Source organism: Lepidochelys olivacea (genome assembly GCF_965140295.1).
Source record: "Lepidochelys olivacea isolate rLepOli2 genome assembly, chromosome: 2".
Lineage (NCBI taxonomy): Eukaryota > Metazoa > Chordata > Testudines > Cheloniidae > Lepidochelys > Lepidochelys olivacea.
The window spans coordinates 16,433,926-16,451,968 of NC_140412.1; the positions used below are offsets into that span (position 1 = coordinate 16,433,926).

General features: G+C 39.9%; 1 protein-coding gene across 12 annotated transcripts in view; it reads right to left on the reverse strand.

Annotated features, from left to right (window-relative positions):
* PHF20L1 (PHD finger protein 20 like 1) overlaps positions 1 to 18,043 on the reverse strand; it is an 87,789-nt gene that overhangs the window by 14,943 nt on the left and 54,803 nt on the right. For 8 of the 12 annotated variants that reach the window (XM_084619722.1, XM_084619725.1, XM_084619727.1 and 5 more), the window contains 7 exons: positions 16,328 to 16,546; positions 16,074 to 16,130; positions 13,912 to 14,016; positions 10,204 to 10,368; positions 9,592 to 9,773; positions 7,457 to 7,556; positions 855 to 1,050 (listed from right to left, as the gene is read on the reverse strand). In XM_084619722.1, the coding sequence (XP_084475848.1) occupies positions 855 to 1,050; positions 7,457 to 7,556; positions 9,592 to 9,773; positions 10,204 to 10,368; positions 13,912 to 14,016; positions 16,074 to 16,130; positions 16,328 to 16,546 (1,024 nt within the window). The remainder of the gene's footprint in view (positions 1 to 854; positions 1,051 to 7,456; positions 7,557 to 9,591; positions 9,774 to 10,203; positions 10,369 to 13,911; positions 14,017 to 16,073; positions 16,131 to 16,327; positions 16,547 to 18,043) is intronic. The other 4 variants (XM_084619719.1, XM_084619720.1, XM_084619729.1 and 1 more) reach the window with 1 other exon arrangement.

Here is an 18,043-nt window from a genome sequence, read left to right on the forward strand (position 1 = left end):
AAACAGTACAGTGGAAGTATAATTAGAAAATTATACAAAATAGAATGTTAAACATTCAGGCTTTGAAGAAATGACTGTATCCCAAATTAGTCAACCACATAATGATTGTTCAAAAACAAAGCATGGTCTACTAGCTAAAGTACAGCAATGGTGATCTGGGCTCTGTTCTGTACTGATTAATTGTTGGACCTTGAGCAAGTAACAACCAATCTGTGACTCAGTTTCCCCTTCTGTAAAATTGGCATAGTAATTCCTAATTTCACACAAATATTTCAGAGAATTAATTTAATACTATTTATTAAGAACTCAGATGATTAGATACAGGGGAATAGATTGCACGTGGCAGATTTAGAAGCGCAGAAGTCTTCATTTCGCTTTCAAACCGGATTAGACAGATACTACCACATGCAAGTTTTGGATAAAAAACAGTCTTTAGCCTCTTCAAATATTTTTCCTTTGTCTCAGTATTCATCATTAACAGTCGATAATAGGATCACAAATTCACATTCTAGTGTTTAATGGAGAAAACAATTACATTCCCACTTACCAATATTTTTCCCACCCCCTCAGGCTTTGTCAAGAAGTGCAGACCCTGGATTCCTCCTCACTGAGCTGAGAGGAAGAGGAGGAACCCAGCTTCTGCCCTGTCACAGACTGAGCTCCAGAATGCATCATCATCTATCCAAACAATTCAAATTGTGCCATGACATTTTCAATAATATACTGTCTAAATGTGTACCGATATACATCTGTTTGGTCTTTAATATAAAAATTAAAAAGAAAATTATCTTGACATACACACTAAGCTCTCACTTCCTCTATAGATGGGGAGGAAACACCAGACCCACACTTACTTTAGTATCCCAATCTTCAGCTGCAGTCCATGTAGTATTTCAGTGACACCATACACATCAGCCAGCAGGTGGTGTGTTGACACTATCTTTTTGGCATTAAGGTGAGAGTAATTTTCTTTTAAAAATGATAATCCACACATATGCCCATTGTTTAACCAGTCCTTATCGTAAAGATATTTGGCACTCCATCTCTGACCTACGGGTAAACAACAATCAGAATTTATTCTCCAGAAGTGACTACAACAGTCAGAAGTGGTATCCTTAAAATATTTTCTGACATCCTTTCTTTTATCACGGGTTTTCAACGAAATTTACATCATCAAGTATATGACACAGTATACTGTCTGACTTCTATAAATGACGTTTTAAAAGAAAATCAAACAAATAACTCCGTACTCAAGCGTGAGGAAGTAAAAAACATTCTATACCATGATACACCTGTGAACTGAATTTGAAACTGAATTAAAGTTGTGAATTATAATCGTCTTTTCTAAAAAGATATCCACTTACTGAAAAGATAATTTAAGATACCAAGAACTTAAGATTAAAAAAAGAGATGGGACATTTAAATGGATATCAAGAATATTCAGAGCTATGATAAATAACAACAAAAAATTTGAAAAGCTATTAAACCTTGTGCTTCAGGGCAAGACAGGATCTTAAATCAGGATTTACAGCAGGATTCTACACTTTCCTCTGAAGTATCTTATACTGACCCCTGTCAGAGACAGATATTGGACTAGATGAACTTAGGTCTGATCCAGTCTGGTGACTTCTGTTTCTATACCGCAAGTAGGAGTGAACCCTAAGTAGCTTAACTGATCACCTTACTTTTATACCAATTTAATCATCATAAAAATAATTGCATCCCTAATTATTCCCAGAACTATATAGTACTTTCACTTTGCAACTGTTAAAAATAGTTACTCACCTTCCTGTTACTGTTGTTCTTTGAAATGTGTTGTGTGTGTCCAACACACTGTAGATATGTGCGTGTCACAGCACGGTGCTGGAGTGTTTTCCCTAGTAGAACCTGGAGGGGAGGCCCTGCTCATTCTTTGGCTTCCTCATGCTCTGAACTGAGGGTATAAAGGGTGGAGTCGCCCCAATCATCCTTCAGTTCCTTTGCACTGGGATCCCAACTATAGACTCCAATGCCTGAAGTCTGAGGATGGGCCATGTAATGGACATATGCAACACATCTCAAAGAACAGCAGTTACGAGAAAACGAGTGTTTGCTTTTTCTTCTTCGAGTGCTTGCATATCAACATTACACTGCTGGCAACCCCCAAGCCATTGTCATTGATTCCAAGGCCAGAAGGGACCATTGTGATCATCTAGGTTGACCTTCTGTGTAACACAGGCCATAGAACCTCCCCAACATAATCCCCAGAGCAGATCTTTCAGAAAAACATCCCATCTTGATTTAAAAATGGTCAGTGATGGAGAATCCACCACAACCCCTGGTAAATCGTTCCAATGGTTAATTACTCCCACTGCTAAAAATTTACACTTTATTTCTAGTCTGAATTTGTCTAGCTTCAACTTGCAGCCATTGCATCAGCGGTGGTATGGCTTGGAGTGTCTTCAGAAGAAGGACTGTAGGACTGCTTTCCCACATTCGTGTCTTGCCTTGATGCTGCAGTAATTGCACAGTGTCTAGAAAAGGTGCGGATAGAGGACCACATTGCTGCTCTGCAGATGTCCACAATAGACACATTTCCACAAACACAGCAGAGGCCAAGTGAATTCTTGTTGAGAGAGGTGACAGCTTCTAAGGAAGGAATACTTTGGGCAGCACAGCACTTCACAATGATGGTGTTAATCCATTCAGAGAGTTGGTGCTCTGGAATAGGGTGACCTCTCATTTGTTCTGCACAGGATATAAAGATACGGGGGAAAAACCTGAAAGGGCTTTGGTCTATCCAGATAAAAGGTTAGAGTGCAGCACACATCTAAAGCATGTAGCTTTTGTTTGTCCTTCTGAGCATACGGCTTTGGGAAAAAACCTTGCAAATATATAGGCCGATTTAGGTAGAAATCAGATACCACCCTGGACAGAAACTTGGGGTGTGGCCTAATCTGGCCCTTGTCATTGTACAAAATAGCACATGGAGGCTCTGTCACAAGGGCATGCAGTTCCCCCATACTTCTAGCAGAGGTGGTGGCCACTAAAAAGGCTATTTTTGCTGAGAGGTGTAATAAGGTGCAGGAGGCTAAGGACTCGAATCCTTAGGACAAAATCTTAACCTTATTTATCGGTATAAGATGCGGACTAATCAGTTGGAAGTGACAGAGGAGAAGAAAGACCTGGGTGTATTGGCTGATCACAGGATGACTGAGAGCCACAAATGTGATGCAGCCATGAAAAAGGCTAACAGTCCTAAGATGCATCAGGTGAGGTATTTCCAGCAGAGATTGGAAAGTGTTAGTATTATTATAAAAAAGGCACTGGTGAGACCTCATCTGGAATACTATGTGCAACTCTGGTCTCCCATGTTTAAGAAAGATAAATTCAAAGTGGAACAGGTGCAGAAAAGGGCTAACTAGGATGATTCAAGGAATGGAAAACCTACTTTATGAAAGGAAACAAAGAGCGGGGCTTGTTTAGCCTAACCAAAATAAGGCAGAGGGGAGATAGGATTGCTCTCTATAAATACATCAGAGGGATAAATACCAGGGAAGGTGAGAACTTATTTACGTTAAGCACCAATGTGGACACAAGAACAAATGGATATAAACTGGCCATCAACAAGTTTAGGCTTGAAAAGAGTGACGTTCTGGAACAGCCTACAGTCGGAGCAGTGGGGGAAAAAAACTTAACCAGGTTTCAAGACTGATCTTGACAAGTTTATGGAGGGGATGGTATGATGAGACTGCCTCCGATGGCATGTAGCAGATCTACAACTGCTAGCAGCAAATATCTCTAATGGCCAGTGATGGGACATTAGATGGGGAGGGCTCTGATTTACTACAGCAAATTCTTTGCCATGTGTCTGGCTAGTGGGTCTTGCTCACATGCTCAGGGTTTAACTGACTGCCATATTTGGGGTCAGAACCCTGGGAGTTTTTTGCCTTCCTCTGCAGCATGGGTCACTTGCAGGTTTAAACTAGTGTAAATGGTGGATTCTCTGTAACTTGAAGTCTTTAAATTGTGATTTGAGGATTTCAGTAACACAGCCAGAGGTTATGGGTCTATTACAGGAGACGGTGGATGAGATTCTGTGGCCTGCAATGTGCAGAAGGTCAAACTAGAATAGATGATCATGATGGGTCCTTCAGGCCTTAAAAGTCTACAAGTCTGCGAGGAAACAGTGAAGGCTTCCTAGCTATCGGTACTGTGCTAGGACATGGAGGTTTAGATATTGTCATGGATACGGCAGATGAATGGGATATTGGACCTGAGACAGATGAGGCCGAAACAGACCCTACTGTCAATGCTGATAAGTATGGCACCTGCAACAGGGCTGGTGGAGGATCTCTGCCCTTATTCAGTGGTGAGGTCAGTACTGAAAAACACAATACCTCTCTCACAGCCACATAGGCCTTTGGTGTTGTCAGCATGGGTCTCTGACATGACCCTTGTCCAAGCACTTTAAACAGTAGAGAGTGCAAGTTACTGACAGGCACTGGCAGATGACAGCTGGAGCGAGGCTTAAAAACAAGGACCTTCGCATAGGCCTCCCTGGTACTAGGCAAGTCCCAGAAGCCAGCCGAATCCACAGAAAACAAAATAAAATTGATTAAAGAGAAAAGAAACATTTAAAGGATGAAACAATAAGTATCACTATGTAAAAGCTAACTATTTGCAACTTAGTCACAAAGGAACGAGGCTGTAAACACAGAAACGCTCTCACTACCAATCACAGGAAGTAAGAAGGAACTAAAGAATGAGCGGAGTGATTCAACTCTTTATACCCTCGGTTCAGAGCACAAAGAAGCAACGGTGTGGGAGGGGCCGCCCCTACAGGTGCTGCTAGTGAAAACTCTCCAGCTATGGTACACAAGAAGTATACACACCTGTAGCATAACGGAAATGCACAAGCACGAGAAGAACAAAATTAGATGGAAACTTGCCGGTTCTTACACTAAAATGGTATGCACAGAATTATCTGTAGATAAAAGAACCAGCCTGATGGTAGCTATTAACACCTTCCAGCATAACACCCTCCATTACCCAGCCCATCCTCCCAATACAGTGTCAAATGCAGACATCCTGAATGATTCATCTCCTAGACAGAAAGAACAGAAAAGAAAAAAAAGAAAAAGTGGAGTTGGAGGAGTCAGGTGGGCAGGGAGGATTGGGTTAAACTGTGCCATCAGATGAGCAGTTCCAAATACTTTAAAGTCAGTGGCACACACTAATTTTATACCTTCAAATGCAAAATTCAACAGTGTCACATATACACGCCAGATTATAAAACTCAAGCGTCTTACAATCTAAAACATGGGACTGAATTTTCAAATTTCTGTGCTTAAAGTTAGGTGCCTAAGTCCATAATGGAGGCATCTAATTAAGTGGCCTATTTTTCAGAGATACTAAGCACCTTCACCTCCCATGGAAGTCAGTGGCAGTTATGAGTACTTATCACCCCTGCAAATTAGCCCACTTATTTAGATACCTAAATATATATTTAAATATGTATATTTTGTCCGCGTTTCTCCATCTGAGAAGACTAAACTGTTACTTGAATCTCCAGATGGGTGGGGTAGTAGGTATAGGTGTATAACTTGCCTGAAAGAACTCTAAACTTTCCTCCAAAAACATGTGTTTCTGCTTTGAAGAACTGTGAAAATGGCATTGTGAAGTTATTTTTATTGTTTCAATTACTCCCAGATCAAATACACTCAGGTTACAAGTAGAATGGTTTTCAAATTGCCAGCCCTTGAAATTCCTGCTAAAATCTAAAAATCAAGCTGTGTTTCTTCCGACTCATGCACCATCATCAGCAACAGCGATTCCACAGGTAAAATTCTGCCATTGGTTACACAATGAGGTTGCACAGATGTAACTGAATGCAGAAGTTGTCTGGCAATTTGCACTCCCTCAGAATTCATGTCCATTGCAGATTTTTTCTCCACGGAAAATACCTTCTGCCTGAGAAGAACTGCAGTTCCACCTTTCGCCCACCAGAGGCCGCTGTTGCACCAGAACAGACAGCAGCTCACTGACAGGCAGCAACAGCCAGCTGCGTTCATCACAGCACGCTACCCGCAGAGCCAGGAGGCATGAGATATGGGGGAAGGGTACAGAGAGGGTGGGGCACATGGGGCTGCTGAGGGAGAGGGGGAGTCACAGACTGGGGTTCAGGAAGGCTAGTGGGGAGACAGACTGGGGTGCGGACTCAGGAGATAGTGGGGTGACAGCACTGAGACAGGGGCTGAATGGGAGGGGGGTACAGGGCCACTTGGGAACAGGGGCTGCAGTACATATAGGGACTGGGGTCAGGCACATACGTAGATGTGCCTGACTGAATAGGAAAGGCTAGAAATCAGCCAGGGTCTGCATGGGGGAGGCTCCCCAACTCCCTAATAATCCCCCCCATACCCAAAAAACAAAAACAAAAAAACCAACAACCCTGTTCCATACTTCTCTCATCCACACCTAACAACCTTCCAGGTTCACTCCCAGGCTCCTTCCCTCTCCCTCAGCTTCTCCGTTAGCCCTGACTCCTGCAAGCCTTTGCACTGCTTCTGAGGGGTGCGGGAAATACATTTCTGTATTGTAGTTTAAATGAATTACTCAAAGTTCTGTATTAATATGCCTACTAAGGAATCTATTTGTAACAAACAGAAAACAAACAAACACACACCCAACATTTCCTGAAACTTTTTTTTGACTGTATTGTTACAGACATACCTGCTGACAGGTATTTTGAAATAAATTATTAAAATAATTGAAACTGGCATGATTATATTGTGTTATTTTAACACTAGAATATGCAGAATTTTGCAGCATTTTAATATATTGTGTGTAGAATTTTTAATTTTTTGGCGCAGAATTCCTCCAGAAGTAAAATACACACAGGGAACAGATTTGGTGAGTAGGAAGGTACTATTTTTACACAAAATAGTCACTTTTCAGAGTAGAACTGCTCTTTAAGAGCCTACTCTTTGTGGGAGGTAATTTCTCAATAAGAAAAGAGAGCACTCACTTCTTGTGAACTCATGAGAATGGTAAGTTAACATTTTGAACAAAATTTAAGAATTTAGTAACAGAAAAATAAAAGCGGCAAAGAGTCCTGTGGCACCTTATAGACTAACAGACGTATTGGAGCATAAGCTTTCATGGTGGGTGAATACCCACTTCATCTACGAAAGCTTATGCTCCAATACGTCTGTTAGTCTATAAGGTGCCACAGGACTCTTTGCCGCTTTTACAGACTAACATGGCTACCCCTCAGAAAAATAAAAGTTGCCATGCAGAACCAAACAGAAGCAAATGTTATAAAAGACTCATCCAGAAAAGTATAACATATTAAACACACAAAAATAGGTAAATCCTATTGTGAGTAATGGTTATACAATACCATCTGTTTTTAGCAAAAATGTAACAAGTAAATAACAATTAATTTTGCATGAACCAGTGATTTAACTCATACCTGGTGGGTCCCTGCAGATGTAACAGATGTACTGCTCTGGAATGCTGTCCTCTAATAATCCCATACATACACTATGTTGCCAGCACAGGCATTCTTCACACTACCGCCCAAAAGAAACAAGGTAATTTATTATTTGTAGGTCAGTACTATTTCCAGCTTGTTCAAGATAGAGGGAAATACCAGCTTTCCATTAGCAGGCAGCTTGAGTTATGGTATCGTACTCATGCAATTTGTATTTGCAGTAGCAAAAACAAGCCATAATTAAGCATAATTTTAACTTTGAAAGTGACCCCATGACCACATATTCCAATCTGGAAAACAAAATCAAGGATTTAACATCTAGCAATATTTTATTATAATAAAATAAAGTACTTCAGTACTAAATATTTAGTAGCTGAGCATAAAGACACTAGTATAGGACTTTGGCAAAATAGAAATATATAGCAATATATTATAGCACAGGGATCGGCAACCTTTGGCACGCGGCCCAACAGGGAAATTCGCTGGTGGGCCGGGACTGTTTGTTTACCTGCAGCGTCTGCAGGTTTGGCCGATCACAGGTCCCACTGGCCACAGTTCGCCGTTCCAGGCCAATGGGGGCTGCGAAAAGCGGCGCGGGCCGAGGGATGAATTTAGCCAATTCTTTTTTGAACCCATGAATTTAGCTAATTCTTTTTTTAAATTTCTTTTTAACCCCCATGAATTTAGCTAATTTTTTTTTACCCAGTTATACTTTTGGCCTTTGTAACATCCCCTGGCAAGGAGTTCCACAGGTTGACTGTGCATTGTGTGAAGAAGTAATTCCTTATGTTTGTTTTAAACCTGCTGCATATTAATTTCATTGGGTGACCCCTGATTCTTGTGTTATGAGAAGGGGTAAATAACATTTCCCTATTCACTTTCTCACACCATTCATGATTTTATAGATATCTATAATATCCCTCCTTAATCATCTCTTTTCTAAGATGAACTGTCCCAGTCGTTTTAATCTCTCCTCCTGTGGAAGTTCCTCTATACTGCTAATCATTTATGTTGCTCTTCTCTGAATTTTTTCCAATTCTAATATATCACTGCAACTGCGTTCATCACAGCACCCTACCCGCAGAGCCAGGAGGCATGAGATATGGGGGGAGGGTACAGAGAGAGTGGGGCACATGGGGCTGCTGGGTGGGGAGTCACAGACTGGGGTTCAGGAGGGCTAGTGGGGAGACAGACTGGGGTGCGGACTCAGGAGATAGTGGGGTGACAGCACTGAGACAGGGGCTGAATGGGAGGGGGGTACAGGGCCACTTGGGAACAGGGGGCTGCAGGTACATATAGGGACTGGGGTCAGGTACACAGGTAGATGTGCCTGACTGAATAGGAGAGGCTAGAAATCAGCCAGGGTCTGCATGGGGGAGGCTCCCCAACTCCCTAATAATCCCCCCCATACCCAAAAAACAAACTAACAAACAAAAAACAACCCTGTTCCATACTTCTCTCATCCACACCCTCTCCCTCAGCTTCTCCGTTGCCCCTGACTCCTGCAAGCCTTTGCATTGCTTCTGAGGGGTGCGGGAAATACATTTCTGTATTGTAGTTTAAATGAATTACTCAAAGTTCTGTATTAATATGCCTACTAAGGAATCCATTTGTAACAAAACAAAAACAAACAAAAACCCAACATTTCCTGAATCTTTTTTTTCTGTGTATTGTTACAGACATACTTGCTGACAGGTATTTTGAAATAAATTATTAAAATAATTGAAACCGGCATGATTATATTGTGTTATTTTAACAATAAAATATGCAGAATTTTGCAGCATTTTAATATATTGTGTGTAGAATTTTTAATTTTTTGGCGCAGAATTCTCCCAGAAGTAAAATACACGCAGGGAACAGATTAGGTGAGTAGGAAGGTACTATTTTTACACAAAATAGCGTACATTCAGAAGTGCCACGGACTGAATGCACACAAACTGTACCAACCTCAGTCTTAGAGAGGTGGTCCTGCACAGAAAAAATAGAGGCATTGTGTGGAATGCAAAAAGCTTTAACTGCTACCACCTTTTTCTGACCAGGTGTATAGACAGAGAACTTTAGGGATGCCAAAAGAGTAAAAATTCACAAGAAAGAATGCAGAGCGAGTGCCTTACCTGAATCATGAAGCCATTTTCCTCATCCATTTCACAGATGCATCTAACAATTTCATTGAGAGCATCCTCTTCATCCTGAGACTCTTCAAAATTGGTTGAATCAAAGTCCTGATTGTATTCATCACCACTCAGTAATAAGCTTTCTGTGGAGGAATCATCTAAGAACTCCACATCCGAGAGGTCTAATAAAAACAAATAAATCTGAAGTTGTATATGCAAACAGATTTAACGTTTTACAAGAACGTAGGACTTAGATGCTGAATGATCCTGCACTACAGATAGCGGAAGTCACTCACAGATTTACTGCTGGAAGATTACCCTTCTTGGTGACCTCTACTGTATATACAGCAATGCAATGTAGCCACCTTAGAGGTAGGAGTGGCAAAATCCAACCAGTGCCCAGCACAATGCAGAACAGCAAGAGGAGGGTAAATGTTTTGTTCAATCTGTCATGAAAGTATATACACGTTGGTTTAACAACATACAAGCATAAAAAGTTTCATATTTTTATGCCTAAAGTGAATTATTTGGCTTGCATTTGGCCTTTTTAATTCGCCTTCTTTGGGAAATATAAATTTTAGAACAAAATTTCCTACTGTTCAGCCAACCTACTTTCTCCACTCAGGTCGACAGACAGAATGGCTCTTGGATACTGGTATGAAGTGTTCTTCTCTGTAAACATGCTTCGCAGAGTCAGAGAGCTCCCAGAAGACCGTGTGAGTGGAGAGGAGCACCTTTCCAAAAACTCAAGAGAACTATCTTCATAATCCGAATAATCTAAAAAATTAACATGAACAGTGGTTATCTGATGTTATAGTACTCAAGAAAAAGTATGTCTGTGAGAGTTCACAAGGCCTGAGAATGACGATTATGTAAGAAAGTTACAACATTATGTGCAAAAGATAAAGAACATGCATTAGTGCATAAATACCAAAATGAAGGGAAATGTATAAATATCTACATCACACAAACCCCTAAACGGTCTTATTTTACATGTGTATCAATGTAAGCGATATTAAGAACATTATGGTTACCAAGTCAAGCAGCAGAGTAAAAAAAAAAATTACAAAGTTAAAAATGTCACACGTGACTTCAGCTCTGCCCCTCTTATGTACGTACACTGCACCAGACTAATTATATAACTTCTTATTTCTCACTTCATACATATCTGAGATTGTGAGAAAGTACCTTGTAAGACTACAAAAAGGAAAGAATATTGCACTATATCCATAATCAAAGTTCTTCAATTGATCTTTGATTGACTTATTTGTCAGTTCTTTTCTATCAAACAGTATTGTGTGTATTGGACACATCTTAGAGGGTTTTCATAAATCATGCCTCATCATCACATGGTTCTCCTTCCTTCCCACTGACAATCAAATAGTATCCTTGTGGCAACTGCAACAGACTTACATGGAAAATAAAACTAGTAACAATGAATGTTTAGCTCCTTCTGATGTGTTCTAGAAATTATAAGCCCCAGTTCTTGTCTTTTTCTTGTTTCGACACTGAGAAAAAACAGAATCCTTTTTGTCTCACGTTCCTCTCCTGCTTCCCAAATTTCATGCCTAAATCTGTCCAAACGTCTGCTGCTAAGATGATCTTGCTTTTTCAACACACAATGCTTGCCAAATTTTTTAAAATGTTCCCAATTAAGCCATGAACCTGAGGTCTGCTGGAGAGTTATGCGCACATCTCTGCAAATATTAGGTAAAATTTTTTTTCAAGAGAAATACTTAATTTTCAGAGAAGCAGAACTACACCCTTGTGCATTATTGTAACCTCCCTCCCAACCAATAAACTAGTAATGGGAGAACTTTAAAAAGTTTTGAGGTTTGGATAAATATCTGGTTTTGATGTCTCTTTGAAACAATGTAATCCTCCACACAATTTTCAATCCTCTGTTTCCAGCCTACTGCTAACTTCTACAGCAGGGATCGGCAACCTCTGACATGCAGCCCACCAGGGAAATCCACTGGCGGGTCGGGACAGTTTGTTTACCTGCAGCGTCTGCAGGTTCAGCCGATCGCAGCTCTCACTGGCCGCGGTTTGCCGTTCCAGGCCACTGGGGGTGTGGGAAGCGGCACGGGCCGAGGGATGTGCTAGCTGCCGCTTCCCGCAGCCCCCATTGGCCTGGAATGGCGAACCATGGCCAGTGGGACCTGCGATCAGCCAAACCTGCGGATGCTGCAGGTACACAAACTGTCCCAGCCCGCCAGTGGATTTCCCTGATGGGCTGTGTGCCAAATGTTGCCAATCCCTGTTCTACAGCATCTCCCATACATTCCATACTCTTAAAGTCCTGTTTCCTTCCCCTAGAAGTAATTCTCTCCATCCCTCTTTCTTCCATTTTTAATTTTCTCTCTACTCCCATCCCCAATTCATTCTGTACCTCTTCCCATCCCTGCGTCTGCTGCTGCCACCTTCTCTCCTTTTTCGCTGGAGATCAACTGCAGCACCAACACCACTACCTGTAAGAGCTGAGAGAGCACCTCTACACAGAACAGTTCTGCACAACTGGCCCAAGCCTGCAGCCACAACAGTCATAGGGAACAATACATGGACAGATATTATCCAAGCACAGTCAGTCAGACTACATGTCCTAGGACATGAGTTAAATAATTGTACTCACTGCTCATTACTTCAACCTTCTCATCTTCCTTTTTAAAGTATTCCACAGCCCTGCTACCACCATCTACAACAGTCCCACGCTGAATGCTTTGTTCAGGCTTCTCTCTTACATTCTCCCTTTCCACCATAATCCACTGTCAATTCTATGCTTTCTTCCATGTCCCCTCTAAGCTTAGGGTAACCTCCCAGTCAACATTCCCCAAGAACCTTTGCTATCCTTCACACCACTCCTAAATACGACCTACTCCATGATACCCATGATCAGTGACAACCGCAATTCCAGAGTAATTGTGTTAATTGTGTCATCTTCTGTATTGTCCCAAGGTGCTGTGCATTTAGATAGTAACTTTTTTGCCCAGTGTCATCAGTGTATAGCAGCATATCCATCTATGATGTGACAAACAACACTGAAATATATTGCGACAAGGGATTCTTTCTTCTTCATCCTCCCGCACCCTTAGGTGCGCAGAGCGCCCATCAGTTTCCACCATTTATTTTGGTCTTGTGCTGGTCTGTTCAGTCTTCTGAGTGTCATATACTTTCTCTATTGTTCTGTGTAAAGTTGCTCTAGGTCGACCTCTTAGACCCGGACCCCACTGCCCTAGGTGTTGGACAAACACAGAACAAAAGGACAGTGCTTGCTCAAAAGAGCTTATAAATGTAAGTCTAAGACAAGAGGCAACTGATGGATATGGACAGATGGTGGAGGAAACAATGTGACAAAATTGGGCAGCAAGATAGGCAGCGATCTCAGCACATCAGCGACCTAACCATTTGTTGCAAGTAACAAGCGAAAGGAGAGTTTCGAAGGGGGATAACGAGTTGGTTTTGCAGATGTTTATGGGGAAGCTCTTCCCAGCTTGAGGGGCAGAATGGGAGAAAGCACAAAAGTGATTGTTTGAAAACAATGTGTGGGTTATGAAGGCTGGCATCGTGGGCTGATGGGATGCAGAAGTGAACAACTCAATAGTGAATGAGAGATAAGAGGGTAGGAGCTGGCCAGGAAGGACCCTGAAAATGAAGACAAGTAGCTAGTGTTTGATACAACAGAGAAGGGGGAGCCAGTGGTTTGATGCACAGACACAGGTAACAGTCAAAGTGACAAGCTAGGAAAATGATCTTCACAGCAGCATTCTGACTGGATATGAGCTGGACAAGATTGCATTTGTCAAGGCCAGTGAAAAGGATGTTGCAGTAACTGAGACATGAGATGATGAGAGCAAATATGCAAGTTTCAGCTATGAGGATGAATAGGAAAAACTGTATCTCAGAGATGTTATGCAGAAAGATTTGGCAAGATTTAGACACAACCTAAATATGAAAATAAAAGTAAGCAGTGAGATAGTCAGGGCTGGATGTGAAAGTCTGAGATGCAGAACTGGGTGGAGGGAGGCTGGAGTGGAGAAGTGTATCTACATGTCATTGGTGTAAAAATGGTAGTTAAAGCCATGAGTGGACATGATCACCTGGAGACAGGATATAAAGGGAGAAGGAGAGGAGATACCAAATCAAAGTGTCTTTGCTATGTGAAATTACAAGACCACCACCTCATTTTGGTAATTTCTGAAATTTCAGAACTTGTTTCTGAACTGTATGAATGTTCAATATTTCAGTCGGTAACAACAACCAATCAGAACCAGAAAGATAGTATTTGATCTTTACTTTTTGTCTTAATTTTTCTTAACTCACCATGCTGTTTCGCTTTCTTCTTCTTTTTCTTCTTCTTCTTCTGTTTTGATTTATGATCTTTTTCCTTTTTCTCTTTCTTCTCTTTATCTTTTTCTTTCTTTTTACCTAATTGCAAATTAACATTTTAAAGTATTACCATCATCCTTGAATACTTTTTTCTTTCAGTTACCCTAAAAGCAAAATTTAAATTTTAAATCCGTTGTTCCAGTCACCTGCCCAGAGTGGAATGAGTCAATTAATTTGTTCAGTGCCATGTGTATAGCCCCTGTGATTAACTGATTTTGGAACAGCACTGGGGTTCCGCCTTAGCTGAGACACCTTGAAGTTAACACAGTTATTAGTGAGACTCTTCCTAGCAGAGTAACATAATTCAGCTTCTCAGTGTCAAGAAGTCAACTGTATCCCACATCTTGACAGGTAACATTATGTAGCCTTCAGAATTTCCAGATGTGACCCGCACATGAGGAAAAAAATAAGACCCAGTTTTAATAAAGCTTATATTTTTAAAAATGTATATTTTAAAAATACATCAGTAGTACATCAATTAGTTTGCAAGAAACAGAGTAGACAACCCATTTATTTTCCAGGTTTTGATCATGCTGTAGAAACAGGGAAGATGAGAACAGAAAGAACTCTTAATTTAAAAAATTACATCCTCTAGCAAAGCATGCTACATGATCTAGTATGGAGCTTAATGATGAACACCTGAAACTGTAGCTGCCATAAATTCCTTTAAGAACAGCTAGCTGTCCTCTCACCCAAAATTTTATCAGCAGAGTTTGTTCTGAATAAAATTAAAGTTACATTTTTGAATGTCTACTCCTTTTTAAGTACTACTGAAATCTACATGTGAATGGAGTCTTTGTTTTATAATAATTCATCTGTCCCTGCTACTTGCTTTCCATGTGAAGCCATAATCCACAGTTTCTAACTTCATAGTTATTTCCAAAGCAGACAGTTGTGAAGCCAGAAAGAGGGACTTGACTTCAGCTGGAAAATAAACCCCAAAGACTGACTCTAAGATAATACTCTTTTTTGTAAAAAGAAAAGGAGTACTTGTGGCACCTTAGAGACTAACACATTTATTTGAGCATAAGCTTTCGTGAGCTACAGCTCACTTCATTGGATGCATACATTTCCGCCCCCCCTCCCGCTGGTAATAACTCACCTTTCCTGATCACTCTTGTTACAGTCTGTATGGTAACACCCATTGTTTCATGTTCTCTGTGTATATAAAATCTCCCCATTATATTTTCCACTGTATGACTCTGATGAAGTGAGCTGTAGCTCACGAAAGCTTATGCTCAAATAAATTTGTTAGTCTCTAAGGTGCCACAAGTACTCCTTTTCTTTTTATGGATACAGACTAACACAGCTGCTACTCTGAAACACTTTTTTTTGTGTACATTTCCCTTAGCCACACAGAATAAGAGCAGATATAGTGAATGTTTCAATTAGAGCTAATTGGGCTTATTTCTATTCCTTCTTTTCTTCCATAGATTGATGAGCAATTCAGACACATATAGGGCTGAATCTGTGTCAAAAATGAATTTGTTTGGGGATGGAAAACTGTGAATCGTGGCAAAAGTGAAATTTTATGAATGAGTCCCTATCTGACCATCTCTGTAATATTTGAAGAGTGAATACCCCAAACTTCCTTAATTTATATTTCATTTTAGGAGGCATCGCATATTCTGTTGGATACCTAGCCATTAGACTTTTTCTTTATTTATTCCACCTCTAGGCACAAGTTAATAACCACACATACCACTAATTTAATTGAAAAAGGTTATAAAGGGTACCCTATCATTATTCTTTTCCTCTTAGGCCTCATGCCCCACCCAGTTGGTCTAGGAACGGACACATGACATTATAGCCCTACTATTACTACCGGATTTGTCCCTCCGCGTCCTTGCAATTTACACACAATCTCTTAGGCATACATTGTCACACAAGTTTACTTATTTCCAAGACCTTTTGCATCAATTTAGGTGTTTGCGTTTCAGGTTTTTTGTTTTTTAAAAACTGGATGCTTTAGAAATATTAATACAGCTGAGCACTTACACCTAAAAGAGCATAACAGGTAAAAAGTTAGGGACAGGCTATGTTCTTACTCTCTCAAGCTTTAGACTTTTTGCTTAAATATGATTTTCTGTGCATACCAAATGATGATGAGCTTTTCTCTTCCAATTTCACCTTTTTTTCAGTTTTCAGTATACCTGTAGGTTTAAGAAAAACACACAAGCTTAGTGGGACCACTGCGGACGATGTACTTTCTTGTAAAAGTTACTTGGTTGTAAACATTCCTATCAATACATAATTAAAAGAAAGACACAATAACACATTGATTTTTAAAGATGCTTTACAATTACTTTTACGGTCTTAAGCACTGGAAACAAAAAGCATTGTAGTTTACCAACTTCTGAATGCTTGTCCTTCTCAATGACCTTCTTTAACATTTTCTCCTGCAGATTCTCAAAACATTTCTCCTTTACAGGCACAGAGAACTGTATCTCTGTCCCTTCAGAGCTGACTGACGTGGAGGACCTCTTTTTTTTACTATTCCCTTTGGGTAACTTTAGACTATTGGTTAAAGGCATTTCCAGATGTAAGGCATGTACATGGGACGAGGGTGCTGAAAACAAGAAGACAAATTTACTGGGCATTCAGTAAGGATTTAATCCTGTATATCAGCATAGCAGCCAGGTCACTGGCTGAGTCAGGCTGCTGAAATGACAAGTACAGGAAATATTTTCATAATAGTGAATATATTGTTAAGTTTTGAATGCCTAGGTCTCAGTCTTACTATTTACTAAATGCTACATGCCAAAAAAAAGTCTGTTCTCTCTACTTTAAAAAAAAAAAAAAAAGGGAGATATCGATTCCAAACAGAGAGGTTAATTTCAATTTAATTCTCTCCTGCTTTAGATATTTTTTTTCCCTTTTCTTCTCTTTCCATTACAGTGGAAGTCACTAGTAACTGTCAAGGAGCTGATGTCACCACAGTTAATTAACTGTGTCTTACTTTGAAGGGATAGCTATCTTTAATAGATTTTAGGGTTACAATGCTACTTATTAAAAAAACATTTGGCTCAATAGAAAGTCTACAACATCAAAGTTTATTGCATTCAGGAGTTATTTTTAAAAATGGTATTCTACCTCTAATCTAATAGAAGCTCATTAGGTTACCTCTGGAAATCAGTGTCCTTTTAAAATTGGAATCTAAAGAAAATAAATTTGAAGTATATGTAAAGCAGAAAGCTTTGTGTATAAATCAGAATTTGAAGTTACACTTGCATACAAAGAGTGTTTTGAAAGATTTCCTAATCCTCGATTATTCCCTAAAGTGCTCAGTATTTAGAAGATTTTTCTCTTCATTGCAAGCTAGGAAATCATAAAACTAACTGAACAGAGATGAAAAAATATTTTAATATTGTAACTCTGATATTTATTATCAAAAGCATCAAGGCAATTTTCAAATAATCAAACCAAATAAGACCCAAAGTTATTTTGATCTAAGGAGGATACCTATTTTACTCTCTGCCACAGGGAAAAAATAAGTTGCTCAATAAACAATTACCAGCATCACCAAGATCTCCCACCAACCTTACTGGCCAATGCAGTGCAAGCTCTAAGTCTGTTCCCTAATTACACAACAGGAAAGCTCTAGATGTAGTCTAAGGCCTCCCTGCCTAATGCTGCAAAATACTAAGGAAATATAGTCTTACAAAATTATAAGGAGGTATCTGGGTTTTTTAAACATTTAAAAATCTATTTATCATCCTTTTCAGTATAAGAATCACTCTCACAAGAGTAGCTTGACATATTTTGTGGTTAGGATCCTCTGATGCTGAGGTTAGCACAGTAACAGCTGTTTGGGTGTTTAAATCACTCTTTTGGGTAAAGTTTGTGTGTGTACATTCTGGTAATATTTCAGGCCAAGTTTTTCCAAAAGTTATTCATGATTTTGAATATCCAATTTAAAAACACTAAATGGGACCCAATTTTCAGAAGGCAGGTACTCAGCACTTTCTGAAAAAATCAGGTACCATTATGGTGTCTCAAAAATTGGGCCCCCAAAAATAGCATTCAAAATCCTTAATCACTTCTAAAAATCTTGGTGTCTGACAAT